Source organism: Mauremys mutica, unplaced genomic scaffold (assembly GCF_020497125.1).
Source record: "Mauremys mutica isolate MM-2020 ecotype Southern unplaced genomic scaffold, ASM2049712v1 Super-Scaffold_100393, whole genome shotgun sequence".
Lineage (NCBI taxonomy): Eukaryota > Metazoa > Chordata > Testudines > Geoemydidae > Mauremys > Mauremys mutica.
The window spans coordinates 121,740-141,850 of record NW_025423328.1 but is presented as its reverse complement, the minus strand read 5'-3'; the positions used below and the strand labels follow the sequence as shown (position 1 = coordinate 141,850).

The 20,111-nt window shown below is 52.5% G+C and overlaps 1 protein-coding gene across 1 annotated transcript; it reads right to left on the bottom strand.

Moving 5' to 3' along the window:
• Positions 1-552: 552 nt before the first annotated feature.
• LOC123361158 (condensin-2 complex subunit H2-like) lies at positions 553-17,302 on the bottom strand (the record flags this gene model as incomplete). Its single annotated transcript, XM_045001320.1, has 12 exons — positions 17,195-17,302; positions 16,571-16,672; positions 16,053-16,108; positions 13,288-13,369; positions 11,538-11,609; positions 11,019-11,098; positions 8,368-8,522; positions 7,999-8,094; positions 7,525-7,661; positions 7,297-7,368; positions 6,916-6,982; positions 553-653 (listed from the first exon to the last, which is right to left on the bottom strand). Coding segments are annotated over exons 1-12 (1,128 nt in total), but the record flags the coding sequence as incomplete, so codon positions are not given.
• Between the last annotated feature and the right edge of the window lie 2,809 nt (positions 17,303-20,111).

Here is a 20,111-nt window from a genome sequence, read left to right as displayed (position 1 = left end):
TGAGCAAAGGGCAGCCACTGATGAGAGGAAACGCCACGTGCCGCGCTCAGTCCTCTCGTAGCAGTGACCTTACTGAGCTCAGAAAGGACCAGACAAGTATCTGTAGATGAGAACACCCACAATTCTATTAGGCAGGGAACAACGTATAAGGAACAGAAACCAGAGTAACAGAGAGATGTTGGGAAGAAACCTTCCCCTACAGGCAGGGCCCATGAGCACTGCATCCCTGGCAACGGAACAGTGGTTCCAGAGAATTAGTTTTCATTTATAGGATGCATGTGGGCCCTTAGCTTTAGAGAAAAACCAGGACAATGTGAACCACTCGCTTAACTGATGCACGCTGTATCTGCCTGAGTCTGCAGGGACAGTCCTGAACCCAATAGCTCTGTACCATTCCTCCTATTAGATCCGACTTCTGAATCACGATGACACCGATATTTAAATGTCAGCACCATTAAGTGTTTTCACTGCCGATCATTTTGGCGAGAACGCCCAACTAGAATGACCTGTCCCATGATTTCAAACCCCCTCCCCAGGCTTGCAAGCCCCCACCTTTTCCCCTGACAGTCTCCACAGTGCAGTTCTACTACGACGGGCAATGCGAGAGTCTCTGGTGTGTGTGTCCAGGTCATGTGGCACCGTGAAGGGTCTGCCTGGAGCCGGGTGCAGAGAAGGGAGTAAGCTGCAGTCACAGTGGATGGGGGAAAGGAAGGAAGCAGGGGGTGGGCTCTGCCAGTCTCTGCAGCCACCAGCACCAGGTGCAGATTCTTGGGAGACCCCTGGGCGGCTGAGTGTGCGTTAGCAGCCACTGACACCCAGCCATACAGTCACATGCCGCAGGACTCAGGACAAGGTCTGTAAGCAGTGATTTCCCTACACCCCCCCCCCCCCCCAGTTTTGTGAGCTAGTTACATACCAATTTAGTGACTGTTTGGAAATATGAATTTAAACTGAAACATTAATCCACACTTTAAAAGCTTATTACCAGTGTATGATAAAATATGTGTATCAATAGATTTGAAAAGTATGAACATAGACTAGCTTCCTTGCTTCCTTATACAGCTGTTTTTTTATGATGTCAGTGCATTCATTTTGGTGACGTTGGCCAACCTAATAATTTCAAATGATTTGTAAGCAAAGTCTAAATGAGTTCTCCCTGACAGCTAGTGATGAGCTGGGGGCTAAGGCTTCAGGGCCAGTTTATATTTACATTCACACCTAATCTACCTAGGTATCCAGCAAACAGAGCTGTGTTTGTCCAAGTGATAGATTTTGGCTGGGGTTGGGTTACAAACCACTTGAATGTGGGGGGAAGGGGGGATGAAATAATGTTCTTATTGTATGAGTAAAGGGCAGTAGAACTGTACTTAGTCTGTGATGATTTGAAGGCATCAAGAGAGAGGGTGGGGACCTGTCCCTCTCCACTGTTTAAAGACAGAGCTGATTAGGCTCCATAGATAGTCTTTTGTTCTATTAAGTGACCACTGCAGCTGAAATCACTGACAATCAGCTCTAAGTGCTTAGTCCTGTTGTGGGGACAGTGTTCCTGTGGATACAGTGTTTTTGTGTAAGAGACAGCCCAGACTGTACTAGCAGCGAGGTTCCCGCACTGAGGTCTCAGCTGAAATCACTGAGAACTGGTGGAACCTCAAGAGACCAACTCACAGAGGTCACAGTGGTAGGTGACAGCAGAAGGTGACTGTGCAGGGCCATTGGCAACAGAGTGGGTGGAGTGAAACAGTGGCACAACGAACAGCCTATGGCCAGAGCAAACTGTGCCTTTTTGTCCCACACCTGGGAGGTGTACTCACGTGAAAGCACCTCTGAACTCTGAGTCTCCACTGACCAAGGACAACACCGGTGAGTGGATTGCGGTGGAGGGAAAAGTGAGGGGGCAAGTTAAATAAACATTTGTTTGTTGGACTATATTTTAGTCACTTTGCTCCAGAATGCTGGATTTGTGACTGGGAATGGAAACTTATATAAATATGTTTCCCAGTAGGCCAAGATTTTTAAAATGCAGTATTTGCCAAGGTTGTTATCTCACATTGTTGCTATCTTGGGAGGTCATTATGTTGGGGAGTCTCTGTACTAAACATTTTTATTATAATTAATTTTTACATAAGAATGGTCATACTGGCCCAGTACCCTGTCTTACAACAGTGGTCAAGGCCAGGTGCTTCAGAGGGAATGAACAGAACAGGGAATCATCAAGTGATCCATCCCCTGTTGCCCATTCCCAGCTTCTGGCAAACAGGCTAGGAACACTCAGAGCATGGCGTTGCATCCCTCTCATCCTGGCTAATAGCCACAGATGGACCTGTTCTCCAGGAATTTATCTAGTTCTTTTTAAAAATCCTGTTATAGTTTTGGTCTTCACAGCATCCCCTGGCAAAGAGTTCCCTGGGTTGACTTTATATTGTGTGAAGAAATACTTCCTTTTGTTTTTTTTTAAATCTGCTGCCTATTAATTTCATTGGGTGACTGCTAGTTCTTGTGTTGTGTGAAGGATTAAATAAAATTTCCTTATTCACTTTCTTCGCACCAGTCAAGATTTTGTAGACCTCTATTCATATCCCCATTAGTCATTCTCTTTTCTAAGCTGAAAATTCCCAGTCACTTTAATCTCTCCTCCTGTTTCATACCCCTCATCATTTTAGTTGCCCATCTCTGTACCTTTTCCAATTCCAATATATATTTTTTAGGATGGGTGACCAGATCTACACACACTATTCAAGGTGTGCATGTACCATGGATTTATATAGAGGCAATATGATATTTTCTGTCTTATTATCTATCCCTTTCTTAAAAAAGCAAAGGTTTCAGAGTAGCAGCCATGTTAGTCTGTATTGCAAAAAGAACATAAGCTTTCGTGGGCTACATCCGATGAAGTGGACTGTAGCCCACGAAAGCTTATGCTCAAATAAATTTGTTAGTTTTCTAAGGTGCCACAAGTGCTCCTGTTTCTTTTTAAAAATCAAACAGAATGTTGGGAATCTCCGACTGCCGCTGCACACTGAGTGGATGTTTTCAGAGAACTATCCACAATGACTGCAAGATCTTTCTTGAGTGTTAACAGCTAATTCAGACTCCTTCATTTTGTATGTATAGTTGAGATTGTTTTCCAATGTACATTACTTTGCATTTATCAACATTAAATTTCATCTGCCATTTTTGTTGCCCAGTCACCCAGTTTTATGAGATCCCTTTGTAATTCTTCGCAGTCTGCCTGGGACTTAACTATCTTGAATAGTTTTGTATCATCTGCAAATTTTGCCACCTCACTGTTTACCCATTTTTCCAGATCATTTATGAATATGTTGAACAGCACTGGTCCCAGTACCGACCCCTCAGGGATACCACTATTTATCTCTCTCCATTCTGAAAACTGGTAATTTATTCCTACCCTTTGTTTCCCATCTTTTAACCAGTTACTGATCCATGAGAGGACTTTCCTCTTACCCCATGATGGCTTACTTTTCAAAAAAGAGCTCTCCAACCTAGAGACTCTCATCAATAACCAAACTTCCATACAAACGGACTTCACTAAAATAAGACAGGAGATCTACATTACCCACTTCACCTCTCTAAAAAGGAAAAAAGGACTGTAAGCTGTCTAAACTCCTACCTGCCACATGGGGCCACAACCGTGATACCCCTAACCCACCCAGCAATATCGTCAATCTATCCAGCCACACACTCAGCCCAGAAGAACAGTCTGTCCTATCTCGGGGACTCTCTTTCTGCCCTGCCACCACCACCAACATGATACAGTTCTGTGGCGATCTGGAAGCCTACTTTCGCCGTCTCCGACTCAAAGAATACTTCCAGGACAACCACTGAACAGCGCACTGATACACAGTTACCCTCCCACCAACAGCACAAGAAGAAGAACTCCACATGGACTCCTCCTGAGGGTCGAAATGACAGTCTGGACCTATACATTGAATGCTTCCGCCGACGTGCACAGGCAGAAATTGTGGAAAAACAACATCGCTTGCCTCACAACCTAAGTCGTGCAGAACGCAATGCCATCCACAGCCTCAGAAACCATCCTGACATTATAATCAAAGAGGCTGATAAAGGAGGTGCTGTTGTCATCATGAACAGGTCTGACTACCAAAAGGAGGCCGCCAGACAACTCTCCAATACCAAATTTTACAGGCTACTTCCCTCAGATCCCACTGAGGAATACACTAAGAAACTGCACCATCTACTCAGGACACTCCCTACACTAGCACCGGAACAAATCGACGTACCCTTAGAACCCCGACCAGGGTTATTCTATCTACTACCCAAGATCCACAAACCCGGAAATCCTGGACGCCCCATCATCTCTGGCATTGGAACTCTCACTGAAGGACTGTCTGGATATGTGGACTCTCTACTCAGACCCTATGTTACCAGCACTCCCAGCTATCTCCGTGACACCACTGACTTCCTGAGGAAACTACAATGCATTGGTGACCTTCCAGAAAACACCATCCTAGCCACCATGGATGTAGAGGCTCTCTACACAAACATCCCACACACTGATGGAATACAAGCTATCAGGAACAGTATCCCTGATGATGCCACAGCACAACTGGTTGCTGAGCTCTGTGCCTTTATCCTCACACACAACTATTTCAAATTTAATGACAATATATATCTCCAGATCAGTGGCACTGCTATGGGCACCCGCATGGCCCCACAATATGCCAATATTTTTTATGGCCGACCTGGAACAACGCTTCCTCAGCTCCCGTCCACTCACGCCCCTTCTCTACCTACGCTACATTGATGACCTCTTCATCATCTGGCCCCATGGGAAGGAGACTCTGGAAAAATTCCACCATGATTTCAACAGATTCCACCCCTCCATCAACCTCAGCCAGGACCTATCTACACGGGAGGTCCACTTCCTAGACACCACGGTGCAAAATAAGTGGTGGTCACATTAACACCAACCCTATACCGAAAACCTACCGACCGCTATGCCTACCTTCATGCCTCCAGCTTCCATCCCGGGCACACCACAAGATCCATTGTCTACAGCCAAGCACTGAGGTACAACCGTATCTACTCTAACCCCACAGACAGAGACCAACACCTAGAAAATCTCCACCAAGCATTCTCAAGACTACAGTACCCACACGAGGAAATAAGGAAACAGATCAACAGAGCCAGATGTGTACCCAGAAACCTCCTTCTGCAAGACAAACCCAAGAAAGAAACCAACAGGACTCCACTGGCCATCACATACAGTCCCCAGCTCAAACCCCTCCAACGCATCATCAGGGATCTACAACCCATCCTGGACAATGATCCCACACTTTCACAGGCCTTGGGTGGCAGGCCAGTCCTCGCCCACAGACAACCTGCCAACCTGAAGCATATTCTCACCAACAACTGCACACCGCACCATAGTAACTCTAGCTCAGGAACCAACCCATGCAACAAACCTCGATGCCAACTCTGCCCACATATCTACACCAGCAACACCATCACAGGACCTAACCAGATCAGCCACACCATCACCGGTTCATTCACCTGCACGTCCACCAATGTAATATATGCCATCATATGCCATGCAATGCCCCTCTGCTATGTACATTGGCCAATCTGGACAGTCTCTAAGGAAAAGGATAAATGGACACAAATCAGACATTAGGAATGGCAATATACAAAAACCTGTAGGAGAACACTTCAACCTCCCTGGCCACACAATAGCAGATTTTAAGGTGGCCATCCTACAAAAAAAAAACTTTAGGACCAGACTTCAAAGAGAAACTGCTGAGCTCCAGTTCATCTGCAAATTTAACACCATCAGCTTAGGACTAAACAAAGACTGTGAATGGCTTGCCCATTACAGAAACCAGTTTCTCCTCCCTTGGTTTTCACACCTCAGCTGCTGGAACAGGGCCCCATCCTCCCTGATCGATCTAACCTCGTTATCTCTAGCTTGCTTCTTGCTTGCTTATATATACACACCTGTCCCTGGAAATTTCCACTGCTTGCATCCGAAGAAGTGGGTATTCACCCACGAAAGCTCATGCTGCAAAACTTCTGTTAGTCTATAAGGTGCCACAGGATTCTTTGCTGCTTCTACAGAACCAGACTAACACGGCTACCCCTCTGATACTTTTCAAAAGTCAATTTTAAATTAAATACTTTTTTTTAAATGTATATTTTTTTAGAAATCTAGACCTGTTATGTGTTTTGGTTTAACTTGAATTATTCTTATGTTAAATTTGCATAATCCTAACAAAAACATTTTACTTTATTTATATCTCTTTTATATATCTCATTGGTCCTGATACCCCCCTTGTAAATTCGAACACCCCCCCTAATTTCAATTCCTGGGGAAACCACTGTCTGTAAGCACAGTCCCCGCTGGATCTGTCTTCCACTTCAGAGGCAGCTCCGCACGCTCTGTGGCTCTGTTGCACTGGAAGACGTGCTGCTGGGGCCTGACACCACCCTCTTCCCAGCACGGAGCAATCCTGCAAGTGCCTGGGGAGACGGGTTTGGGGCTGGCCAGGAAGGAGGAAGGCCCCTTTGCTTTACAGCATCAGGGTGTCAAAGTGCAGCCCAGAATATCTGACAGCCTGGGCTGCAGCCGCTCTCTGGCTGGGTGCTCCGGTCCAGGCAGCCAGGGACACTGTCTCCGGGTCGCACGGCTCAGCTCAGGATGGGGCAGCCACGTTCACTCCACTAGCCACCCCCATCTAGGGGGAACGGTCTCCATGGACAGCAGGAGGCGCTAAGATGGGGGCTTCCCTGCTCACAGCACAGGCGCCCTTCCAGTGGTTCCTGCTTCCGGGGGCTAAACACCCAGGCTAGGATATCATCCCAGGCCCTGCTATGGTCAAGCAGCTGCTAAACCCCGGAGAGCAGCCAGGCCAAGCCACCCATCAGCTGGCCCCCCGTTACCTTTCTTAAAGGGCTTATCCTCAGAGTTGTCAAAGGGGTCAAGGCTTCGCCACGGATCCAGCATCTCCTGGCACAGAACGTGAGTGAACGGTGAATGGGACAGCTCGGTGGCCAGGCTGCCAGTTCCCACTCGATTCCCCACGGCAGTCCCCCGCCCTGAGCAGGCAGGGAGCACCCCGTCTCACCAAAGCATGGCTTAGGCAGCCAGTTCAGGACCCACAGCGATGAGCTCTAGGGCCTGTGCCCATAGGGAGCGGCTCCCTGGCATACACAGTGGCTCCCAGATCACCAGCCTCCACCTGAGTTACTATCTGGGAACTGCTCATATTCCCAAAGGGACTCTGCTGCCCCTCTGGATGTGTCCCTACAGACCTCTCTCACCTTGATGTGGACACTGGGCTCCACGGCCGGGGCCCGTTCCCGCAGCATGTACCCCTTGCCCTCGGGCACACTCTAGCAGACAGAGAACAAAGCAGTTAGTTTCCTGAAGCATCGTACAGAGGCGAGAGTGATCAGCTGGGCCTGTGGGGACCCCAGGCTGCTGGACAGGGGTGAGTGCGGCAGCCCCATCTCCCCATGCCGCCCCCACGACGACGGCCCTTCTCCTACCTTCTGCTGATGAATGTGCTCGACAGCAGCAGGACTGGTCTCCACGCCCCCTTCTGGGGCATCAGGCAAGAAATCACCTCCTCCTCCTCCTGCATCATCGTCATCACCACCACCACCCCCGTCTGGTGCCACAGCGCCTACCAGAGAGGGGCACAGTCACTCCTGGTTCCCTTTCCATCCATGGGGCCACAACCAGAGTAGGAACAGCCCCTGGAAAGCCACCCATCTTCCACCCTCCCTGCTCCCGAGAGGGAACCTCTCCTTCCATTCTGGAAACCAACCCCCTTTGAAGGCTGCAACTCTTGAGAGAACAAGACTTGGTTTCATTCATAACATAGGCCAGGCAGAACTCGAGCATCCCCAGTGACCCCTGTGGTTAGGAACCAACCTGCTGGGCCTATGCTATGGGGGTGCCACCCCACTCAAAGCCCGCCAGCACCCTGGATCTCACACAGCAAACTGGCCGCATCTCACCTTCATTTTCAGAGAAGTTCAAGACTGGGACAGGAGTCTCACAGGCACTGACCTCCATGGGCGCGTTTCCAGATCCCGGGGCGGCAGTCTGCCCTCCTGGCAGGGATGAGGCAGAATCGGGGGAGAGGGAGAGACTTGTTAATGATGTCCCCCAAGCATCACCCCACTGGGGTCTCAGCCCTTGGCTCCCTGAGGACCCCCCTTGAATAGCTGCTGGGTTGGTGACCAAGGCTGGCTTGTATAGCCAGCTTCCCCCATACCCCTCAGGTCGGCCTCTCCCATGGACTCTGCACCTCCCACATCCCCTCCCAGGAGGTCTTTGGAGTGGCTATGGGAGGGTAAGGGGAGATCCCCAGCCCAATCCTGCACCTGTAGCACTGCCAAGGTCCCCAGCCTGGCGTCTTGCTTGGAAGCACTGCGTGGGTGAGAGGCCCGCCAGCTCCAGCATGAAGGCTCCGCTGGCGTGAGGGGTGCACGTGTTCATGCGGAAATCCTTCCGGCTGGCCAGGATCTCCCCCTTCCGGCTGAGAGGAGAAAGAGGGCGTTAGAACAGCTCTGACCCAGCACCATCGCTGGTTTCCAGGGTGCAGCCAGAGCATGGGTTCGTAAAAGGTCGCATGGGGTGCCGGGAAGAAGGGAAAGAGACCGAGACCTGGGAGAGACCCGCTGGGTCCCATTGAGCCCAGTCACATCCCCAAGCCAGCACAGAATGGGATTTCTTGTTGGCTCAGATCCTAGCGGGGGGGGAGGGGGGAGGCTACATAAGGGAGACCAAGATCTCCTTGTCTCCAGGCTGCCCACGCTCTTCTAAGCAGCACAGGCTGGTGTCACATCCCCCTGTTGCTTAGCGAGACAGGACAGGTTTAGCTCTGCTCATCTCTCCCTCTGCACCCCAAAACGCTTTGTTACTCTCTGAACTGCACCCACCCCTGCATAGACCCCCTGTCATAGGTTTATTCCCCACTTTGAACTTTAGCGTCCACAAGATGGGGACCTGCATGGACTCCTCTAAACTTAAATCCTAGTTTAGATCTGGTTATGCTGCCACCAGCTAGAAATTCCAGTGTCTAGCACACTCCCTGTTCCCCCAAAACTTTCCCTGGGGAACACCGATCCAAACTCCTTGGATCTTAACACAAAGGGAAATAGCCCATTCCCCCACCTCCCCCTCCCTTAGCCGTCGGGAGAGATCACCTTGAGTCAAACTCCTTGAATCAAACAAAGAGGGATTCCCTTCCCCCCCCCGCCCCTCTTCCCCTGAAATTCCAAACAAGGGAAGAAATCAATCAGGTTCTAAAAAGAACAGATTTTATTAAAAGAAAGAAATAGTACACTATCTCCTGGACAATGATCCCACACTTTCACAGGCCTTGGGTGGCAGGCCAGTCCTCGCCCACAGACAACCTGCCAACCTGAAGCATATTCTCACCAGTAACTGCACACCGCACCATAGTAACTCTAACTCAGGAACCAATCCATGCAACAAACCTCGATGCCAACTCTGCCCACATATCTACACCAGCGACACCATCACAGGACCTAACCAGATCAGCCACACCATCACCGGTTCATTCACCTGCACGTCCACCAATGTAATATATGCCATCATATGCCAGCAATGCCCCTCTGCTAAGTACATCGGCCAAACTGGACAGTCTCTAAGGAAAAGGATAAATGGACACAAATCAGATATTAGGAATGGCAATATACAAAAAACCTGTAGGAGAACACTTCAACCTCCCTGGCCACACAATAGCAGATCTTAAGGTGGCCATCCTGCAGCAAAAAAACTTCAGGACCAGACTTCAAAGAGAAACTGCTGAGCTCCAGTTCATCTGCAAATTTGACACCATCAGCTCAGGATTAAACAAAGACTGTGAATGGCTTGCCAACTACAGAACCAGTTTCTCCTCCCTTGGTTTTCACTCAACTGCTAGAACAGGGCCTCATCCTCCCTGATTGAACTAACCTCGTTATCTCTATCTTGCTTCTTGCTTGCTTATATAAACCTGCCCCTGGAAATTTCCACTACTTGCATCCGAAGAAGTGGGTATTCACCCACGAAAGCTCATGCTGCAAAACGTCTGTTAGTCTATAAGGTGCCACAGGATTCTTTGCTGCCTCTACGCTATCTCTGTAACACCAGGATGAAAATATTACAGGGTCTAGCTTATAAACCGAGAGGGACTCCCCCCCCCCCCGCCTTTCTCAGAATAATCAAAAGTAACAGAAATAAAGAGATTTCTCCAGCAAACACACATTTGCAAATACAGAAATTAATTAGAAGACGACTAATCCGCCTTTCTAATACTCACTATACTGAATAGAAGAGAATACTTCAGGAAGCTTGGAGAGCCTGGATATACGTCTGGCCCCTCTTTGGGGGTTGTTCTCTGTTTGGATCTAACAAAGAACACAAACAAAGCCTTCCCTCCAGAGAGATTTGAAATTATCGTGTCCCTTGATTGGTCCTCTGGTCAGGTGTCCGTCAGGTTACTGAGCTTGTTAACCCTTTACAGGTAAAGGAAACCTTAACCCTTAACTATCTGTTTATGACACCCCCCCTTTCCAATACAATGGGGCCAGAATCCCAGCTAGGATCTCCCCGGAGCCAGGCAGAAGGGAGCTATCCCCTCCCTGCTCCAGGACGCAAGGCCTCTATCAGCCCAGGCTCATGGTGGCCCATCTCACATGGCAATCTCACGTCGGATTGGCTTCTCACTCTCCCGCCTCCAATCCTGACGGTCCCTGGCTGATCCCCAGGCTTGTCCTTGCATGATTGTTCTTCCCCCAGTTGCGTTTCCCATGAGGAATCTCATGCGATGTCCTGCCCACATCTCTGAACTCGCTGGAGCCCTCTGGATTATTTCCCTCCCCCTGCTGTTCTCCCTCCTCTAGCTCGTTAATGAAGATGTTGAGCAGGGCCAGACCCTAACACCAGTGGTGAGAAAATCCAAGCGAGACAGAAAGCAGATGGCAGGAGAGGAGTGACTGAAAGGCGTTACGAGGGAAGCCATTACCTGAACAGGGGGTTGTCCTTCTTTTCTGTCTCCTCTGGGGGTACCAGGGCCATCGGCGTCAAGGGGACAATGTTCACAGTCTGCAAAGATAGGACAGCATGATCCCAGCTGCCCATCGCGGGAAGAGAGGGGCCCGGCTGCACTCCACGGACAGGGCCCTTGCAGCCAAGAAGAAGCGTTCACACATACAGAGAGTGTTTTCATCTGCTTCTCAGGACTATCAAGGCAGGCTGGGTGCTGGGCAGCACCATCCTGCCAGGGTACAAACAGCCAGATGGCAGCCATTGGTACCCACCGTGTGTCACCACTTGCTGCTGAGGAGGGTTCTGGCTGCAGGAATGCCTGGAACTACTCCCTCGCTGGCAGAGGTCTCCCCTAGCAGCACTGCTCAGTTACAGGGGGTGCTGGGGTGCGCAAGCTGGCACACTGGACACGGCAGACTCTAGTCTCGGAAACCCCCAGATCAGGAGGCAGGAGGGACATGAGAGGGGCATGAAGGACGGGGACCACGTCACTTACATTAGGCTGGTGATCTTTCTTCATGTCCAAGCTCACCACGTTGGTGTCCTTGATGTCATCCAATGAAAGGAACTGCAGAGCGAGAGCAGTAAGATGGAGCACTTCGCACAGAGAGCTGTCTCTCTCTGACATGCCGTACAGACACTCTGCTGATCCCCACAGTGCCCCCGAAGGCAGGTCGGGGTCTCTGGGCCACAGGGGAGGGAAGTGACACGTCCAAAGTCATGGAGTGACTCCTGACTCCTTGTCCCAGGCCCAGTCTACCCTGATCCAAACGAGAACAGTTCTGCACATCTGCACCTGAACCTGGGACCGAGAGGAGGCAGAGAGCCAGTAGGAGCTCTCCAAGCGGTGCACAGGGACTGTGGGCTCCCAGATACTTGGTGGCAAACTCTTTCCAATTCAAGCTAGCCTCTTAGCAAAAATGCCTTAGAACATGGTGGACAGTGAGTTTGGGGATAGCCGCAGAATTCACTGATACACTGGTATCTTTATAGAGGCAGTGACACACACACACACACACACACACAAGCCTGCGAGCCTCAACAGGCCCTGAGAAATGTCCCTCGCTCTCAGGGGCCTTGGAGCTGGGAACCTTTCATCTCCACAGGGCAGCCACTGCTCCGCCGAGGGCGGCACGCCAGGCTCCACCAAGCAGCGCTGCTGGTTAGCCATTACAGCTGTATGGGGCACCTGCAAAAGGCTCTCCCAGCCAGGCAAGCATTCACACCCCCTTCAGCGGGCAGCCCTCCACCTCCTGGGAGGGAGAGAGCTATGGAGGTCAAGCGTTCAGTCTCTGGGGTGGAGCTGGAGGACTGCAGAGGCCGAGGGCTCTGTCCCACGAGGTGAAGGGGGGAATGCTATAAGGCTACACTTACGGTGGCGTGTAGAGTACAGATACTGCACGCCCAGCTAGCAGCGTAGACACGACTTAGGCAAGTAGAATACAGTTCCCCACAGGCCTGAGCCCTGGGTATAAACACGCCCAAGCAGGGCCTCCCACGTCCACACTGCTACTTTTAGCAGTGCAGTGTCCTGCTGCCTCCCCACTGCAGGAGCCTTTCCCTGCCGCGGTGAACGGTTCTGCCAGTGGGGAAAAGCCCCGGCAGGTCCCCGCTGCCTCCCCACTGCAGGAGCCTTTCCCCGCCGCGGTGAACGGTTCTGCCAGCGGGGAAAAGCCCCGGCAGGTCCCCGCTGCCTCCCCACTGCAGGAGCCTTTCCCCGCCGCGGTGAACGGTTCTGCCATCGGGGAAAAGCCCCGGCAGGTCCCCGCTGCCTCCCCACTGCAAGAGCCTTTCCCCGCCGCGGTGAACGGTTCTGCCAGCGGGGAAAAGCCCCGGCAGGTCCCCGCTGCCTCCCCACTGCAGGAGCCTTTCCCGCTGGTGTGTAGCTACAGGTGTGTCTGTGCTCGACTCACCACCATAAGTTCAGACAAAGCTGTAGAGACCAAACCCTCAGGCCCAGGGTGTTTGGGGCAGGGGCAAGTGCTGTGGAAGCTAAATACCCCGTAGCCAGAGAAGAGCAGTTTGGGACTGGCCTGCTGGCAAGTGATCATAGCAGCTAATCAGGCAGGGCACAATTAGACTTGGTGCCTGAGTCTGCAGCCTCAGGTCACCCACCACCATTTAACCTACCAGCCCGGTGCCTAGCACACGCCAGGCAGAGGCTGCTGGGATACTGCCCGCACTCCTCCTGCTGGCACACAGAGGGACTGCACACAGGAGGACGCACACCACACCTGCTGTCTTACCTCCTCCTCCTCCGTCCTGGGCCCAGCGCTCACGTCAGTGTCGGTGCCGTCCTCCCCCATGGACGTAGGCTGTTTGTCCCGCCTGGGTCAGGGAGGGAAAAAACACAAGAGGGCACTGGAGTTTTCTAAAACCATTATTGTCAGCTGGGCAGTTTCCTGGGGCAGAGCCGGGGATGTCTGAGTCACTGGTGGGTGTGCTGGGGGTTGCCCAGCTACTCTGACAACAGACACAGGGATGTAACAGGTCCCCTCCAGCCCAGGAGTGGGCGGCAGATAAAGCTACCGGGGCCTCTTTGGTCCTTGTGAAGTGCTATAGAAGGGCCCAGCGTTGAATAGCCCAGGGGGGAGACAGCCACGTCAGTATGTTATTCTTCTGAGGGGAGCCACCTAACGTGCACTTGGTTCCTATATGCAGGCCTGGCTCAGAGCTGGAGCCCACCACTCCCGTGCAGGGGCGCAAGTGGCTCAGAGGAAATGGGATCTGGCTGCAGTGGGGAGGGGGGCTTAGGCCTGGCCAGCAAATCCCCTGCTCGTTGAGTCGATTCCGTTTCCATCAGGGAACGGGGAAGGGGAAGCGGAGGGCACGTTTCACTTCGAGGCAGCCAGCCCGCAGCTTGGAGAGAACCTTTAACAGCCTCCATTTCTAGCAGTTCCAGCTCCCTGCAACACCAGCAGCACCCTGCCCTGTTGGCTCTGGCCCATCCCGCATCAGCAAGGCCCTAGCACAGGGGTGGGCAAACGTTTTGGCCTGAGGGCCACATCGGGGTTGCGCAAGGCTCTGCCCCCCCAAACAGCCTGGCCCCCACCCCCTATCTGCCCCCTCCCACTTCCCACCCCCGACTGCCCCCCTCAGAACCTCCAACCCATCCAAATACCCCCTGCTCCCTGACTGCCCTCCCGACCCCTAGCCACATCCTCACCCCCTGACAGGCCCCTCGGAACTCCCACTCCCAACCCTCCCTGTTCCCCATCCCCTGACCACTCCCCCAGAACCTCCGCCCCATCCAACCACCCCCTCCTCCCCCCACAAGACCTCCCACTCTTACCCAACCCCCCCACTCCCCGCCCCCTTACCAGCGGCAGGAGCTCGCAGCCATGACACCAGGCCAGAGCCGGCTGCGCGCCTCACGCTGCCCAGTGGGAGAGGCGGGCCAGAGTACAGTCAGCATGGTGGTGTGGCTGTGGGGGAGGGGAGGGGCCGGGGACTAGGCTCCCCTGCCAGGATCTCAGGGGCCGGGCACGATGGTCCCACAGGCAGGGCCGGCTCTAACATTTTTGCCGCCCCAAGCGAAAACAAAGAGCGCCCCCCCCCCGAGCGTCGCGTCGTGCCGCCCAAGTCCCTGCCCCGCCCCCCCGAGCGCCGCACCGCCCAAGTCCCCGCTCCCTCGGAGCGCCGCGCCACCGAAGTCCCCGCCCCTCCAGCATGGCGCCCCGCCTCCCACGCCCTGCCCCCCCCCCCAGCGCCGCCCGGCCGAACCAAAAAAAACCAAAAACAAAGCCCGATCGCCGCCTCGTCCCAAGGTGCCGCCCCAAGCACGTGCTTGGTAGCTGGTGTCTGGAGCCGGCCCTACCCTCAGACTGGATGTGGCCCGCAGGCCGTAGTTTGCCCACGTCTGCCCTAGCAAGTGCCCCTGCTGAGCCAGGCCTCTGGCTGAGAGGAGCCCAAAGGGAATTCCATTTCAGAGGTCAGTTTGTGTGGCTGGAGCCAAGTGCCTGTTCAAAGTCAGAGCCATTGGCAGAGCTTCACCCGTCTGGGGGGATTTCTCTTTCAGAACAGCCACTGCTGTCCACCCTAAACAGATCTCTCCTCGCTTAACTGAAGACCTGGACTGAGCATGGGCCAGTCAGAATGGGGATATACGGGGATGGAAAAATTACTAAAGAGGCGACATGCTACATTTGAAAACTGCTACTAAACACACACACACACACACACCCCCGGCGGCCTATTCAGCCACACTGCCTAGATCCTCCTATTTAATACCTCCACTCACCGGCCTGCATTGTGATCACATCAGCTCAGGCCCCAGTCCTACAGCTGGATCCCCACCTCGTGCCTGCACAGAGACCCACTGACTTCAACATTATCCCGGGAGGATCCTTTTGCAGGACTGGAGCCTAGCGTTAAAACCAGCAAAAAATAACCACCGAGATTGTCCTGGATGACAACAGTTTAAAACCAGATAAAGAGCGAGCCTTATGATCTTTGCTCCTTATGATCTGAGCAGGGAGTCAGGACGCTGGGGCTATTCCCCGCTCTGCGGGGGACTTCCTCTGTAGACTTGGGTAAGTCACCTCGCTTCCCACCTGCAAAAGGGGGCTATACCGATCTCATAGAACTGGAAGGGACCCTGAAAGGTCCCTGAGTCCAGCCCTATGCCTTCACTAGCAGCACCAAGTACTGATTTTTCCCCTAAGTGGCCCCCTCAAGGATTGAACTCACAAACCTGGGCTTAGCAGGCCAATGCTCAAGCCACTGAGCTATCCCTGCCCCCCACATATGTAGGATAATTTACCTATATCTAAGGAAAGGGTGTTGGAAGGATTAGTTAGTGTTTCCAAAGTGCTACAAGACCCTTGCTTGGAAGAGACTAGGGAGGGGCAAAGAAGCGTGACAGTGATAAAAAGGACAGGAGCTGCCAGTCAGAACGAGATGCATGAGCCTGCTGAGCTGGGCTGGGGAAGTCATGGTAGGAGCCCCCCGTACTAAGCCCAGACAGACTTTGCAAGAGGCAACCTCACGGAGAAGGAAAATCTTGACTTACTTTTTGTTGGAGATGAAGTCGAGGGCCTGGTAAACAAGAGAGTAGAGATATTCCACCTGCCAAAACAAGGCCAGAAGGTTAGAGGCCGGGAGGCAAGGATCTCAGGGAGGCTGCCTCAGTTTGGGTCTAGGGTAAACGGGGGTTCCTGAAGAGGCCCCTTGATCACTTCAGTGTTCTCACCAGGTCTTGGCACTTTCAGCCTGAACTCCAGCATCGGGGAGCATTTTGCCTGAGGAACAAAGTACTATGTGGCGAGACTTGTAGCTTCTGCAGGCTGCATGTCCATATACAGACAGAGACGGGAGCAGCCACAGTGGGGGCTGGGTGATGTATTAAATGTAGCCCTGAAACGGTAGACATCAGCACCTGTGCAGCTGGCTTAACCCTTTCAGAGTCAAGCAAAACTCCCCAAAGCACCCACTGCCCAAGCCCGCAGCTGGCAAACCCCACAGAAGCTCTCCTCCCAGCCTTGCAGGGGCAGCAGGAGTGAGCACAGCAGTTCCCCTCGGCTTCCCCACCTTCTTGCTGTAGATGCAGGCAGAACCCTGGATCAGCAGAGCCGCCTCTATGAAGTTCATGGTGGTTTGGCCGCCGTCGAAGGAAATGCAGATCTGGTCCAGCTGCAGAACACGCACACGGGAAGACACAAGCTGATTTTACAGACTGGGTTGGAGAGACAACACAGCAGGAAGAGAGACTTTGGAGGGGACGAAGCCCTGGCCCCACAGCAAACCTGCAGTGGCACCTGGGAGGCGAGATGAGAGGGGTGAATGGAGAATGCAAGACTTTTCCCACCGCATTCTCTTGTAATCTTTGGGGCTGCAGCTCTTCCACAGGTGGCAATGGTTCTCCAAGGAACAGGTCTGTGCTGTGCAGAGCATCTTTTCTAAAGCTCCTGTGGATCCAGGAGCACTTCACAGGGAGGGCAGGGAGCAAAAGGAAAAGATCTGAGGTCCAGAACTTGATATTTAGAGTTTAAAGCCAGTGACAACGTGGCAGGGCTGGCCTAAGGGACAGGAACATTAGGGATCGAAACGAGCGCCACATGCTAGGAATTCCAGCTGCATGGACACACTGTGGCACTTGGATACCGACACTCCTCCCCGCTACCCTGGTCTTCGTGGATGGAAAGATTACCTTACCTCCTCCAGATACTCCCCCAGCTGGGCTGCCACATCCACCTCCCAGTTCTTTGTGAGATCTCGGATGGGCTGCAGAAGGTGCAGGAAGCGTGACTCCACATTCTCCATTGTAACAAATCCCTAGAAGTGCAAGAAGTTACATTTCATCCAGGAGCCAGGCAGACAAGCCTACAGTCAGTAGGGGACACAAGGGGGACACAGGTCCATCTGTTTTCTGACAACACTGTCATTTGTGGCCTGTAGTCATTTAATGGGATGCACTCAGCTCAAAGCTGGCTCCAATTTTGTTTTTATAAAATGTCAGCTTTTGTAAAACCTGAGGCCAATCAAAATGTTGTAATTCAAACAAAAAATGGCTTTGCTCTGACATAAACATTCCCCTGTGTTGTCACAACACAGGGTAAGAGTAAGCTAGTGTCTGAGAACCTACAAATAAAAATATTTATATTTTAGACCTACACAAATGTCTGTAAACAAACAAACCTGACCATGAAACTGACTAGAAATCCCAGTGAAAAAAAGTGAAGCATGTAGCATAAATTACTGATTTTATTATTTATACATTAGCAGCACCTAGTCGGAATTATGGCCTTGTTGGGCTGGTTAATCTGCAAACCTGAGCTCCAATTTTGCAAACAGTTAAGCACACATGTGACCCGACTCCTGGGTCTAAGGACCCAGTCTGGTACAAAAAGTAATTTTCCCTCTGTTGATACTCACACCTTCTTGTCAACTGTAGGGAATGGGCCACATCCACCCTGATTGAACTGGCCTCGTTAGCACTGACCCCCTCACTTGGTAAGGCAACTCCCATCTTTTCATGTGCTGTGTATGTACACCTGCCTACTGTATTTTTCACTCCATGCATCTGATGAAGTGGGTTATAGCCCACAAAAGCTTATGCTCAAATAAATGTGTTAGTCTCTAGGTGCCATGACTCCTCGTTGTTTTTACACAGGTGCAGGCTCACTCATGGCCTGACTACTCTGAATTTGGGCATCACACAGGAACTTCTTACATTACAGGAAGAAAAAGCTGACATTCACTGCACACCTGAATGTTCTCTTCAAAGCCATCCCATCCCATGTGCCTCTCCTATCCTGCCCGGACCCTGGATAGTGCCTCGCCTCCCCATTTTTTAGCCGGTGTCATACAGGACTGCAGTATCCATCTAGCTGTCAGAGAGGGATTGAGGGGTGTCACGGAGTGTGGGGGAGTCCGACTCTGCACCCCTCTTCCTGGGACTCTCAGTAACTCTCAGCCAGCCACTAAAACAGGTTTATTGAACAACAGGAACGGCTACAGCAGACCTTGTGGGCAGAGCCAGGACCTCTCAATCTGGTCCTTCTGGGGGTGCAGGGAGCTTAGTTCCCAGCTTGGGATTCCCTGCACTGCACCCCCCAGCCCCAAAACAAAACTGACCCAACCCTCTCCACTTGGCCTTCTGCCTTTGTCTAGCTTCCCAGGCAAAGGTGCTGACCTCCCCTCTTCCCTGCCTAGCTCAGGTTACAGGCTCAGGTCCTGTCCCTCACCTAAAGTCCTCTCCGGCTCTCCCATCCCCCACACAGACAGTCTCTACTCCATCAGAAGGGGTCAGACCCAGGAGCAAAGATGGAAGGGGGGGGGGGGGCAAGGAATATGACAAGGTGGAGTGATAAGGGCTCAGGGAGGGGTCAGACCCTAGATCAGTGGTTCTCAACCAGGGGTACATGTACCTCTGGGGGTACACAGAGGTCTTCCAGGGAGTACATCAACTCATCTAGAGATTTGCCTAGTTTTACAACAGGCTACATAAAAAGCACTAGCGAAGTCAGTACCAACAAAAATTTCACACAATGTCTTGTTTCTACTGCTCTATATACATTGAAATGCAAGTATAATATACATCTATTCCAATTTATTTTATAATTATATGGTACAAATGAGAAAGTCAGCAATTTTTCAGTACTAGTGTGCTGTGACACGTCTGTATTTTGAGTCTGATTTTGTAAGTTTTGAAGTGAAGTAAAGCTTGGGGTATGCAAAGCAGAACAGACTCCTGAAAGGGGTACAGTAGTCTGGAATGGTTGAGAACCACTGCCCTAGGACGCAGTCCGATCATGATACGCAGGTGCAAAAGGGGACAAGGATAAAGGAACCAGGGTCTTTCCAGGGATACATGAGACTCAGGATGGTTTGTGTATCTTGGGGAAGACCCTGATACCAGACTGGGGTTTTCCCCACAGCATCACCCCCACACACACACTCTGGCCCCTAAACACCCCCCAAGCTCTGGCCTCCCATCCCCACAGCACCCATCTCAGCTCTGCCCCATCCCCACACCCCAGCTCTGCCCTCCACAGCTCTGTGCCCCCCATTCCCACAGCAACCCCCAGCTCTGCCCCATCCCCACACAGCTCTGTGCAGCCCCTCAGCTCTGCCCCCTCAGCTCTAGCCCCCGCCCCCCAGCACCCCTCCATCCCCACAGAACCCCGCAGGGTTACCGACCCTCCAGGACTGGCCCGGAGTCCAGCAAGGAAAGATTCGGTTATGTGACGGGACCTCCCGGAACACGTCCCGCCCTGACAGAACCCCCCGCCCCGGTTCCCGGGCAGTACCATACCGGGAGGGGGGGGGGCGAGGCATTGGGGTGTCCAGACCGTACCACGGGACGGGGCTGGGGGGGTGTTGCACCAAGACCGTACCACACGCACCCCGCAGCACGGGGGGGAACAGCTCCGCTCCGCCCCCGAGCCCGGCCACCATTTTGTTTTTCCCGCTCAGAGCGGTGAAGTCAGTCAGCGCGTGAGGCGAGCGCGGTGACGCCACGGAGGGGGCGTGTCTCCCCAGCGCTGGGGCGGGTACTTGGGAGCGTGCAGGCCGGGGACGTGTCGGGTGCGCGGAGGCGGAGTCTCGTTCCCGCCGCCGCCGCGCGCCA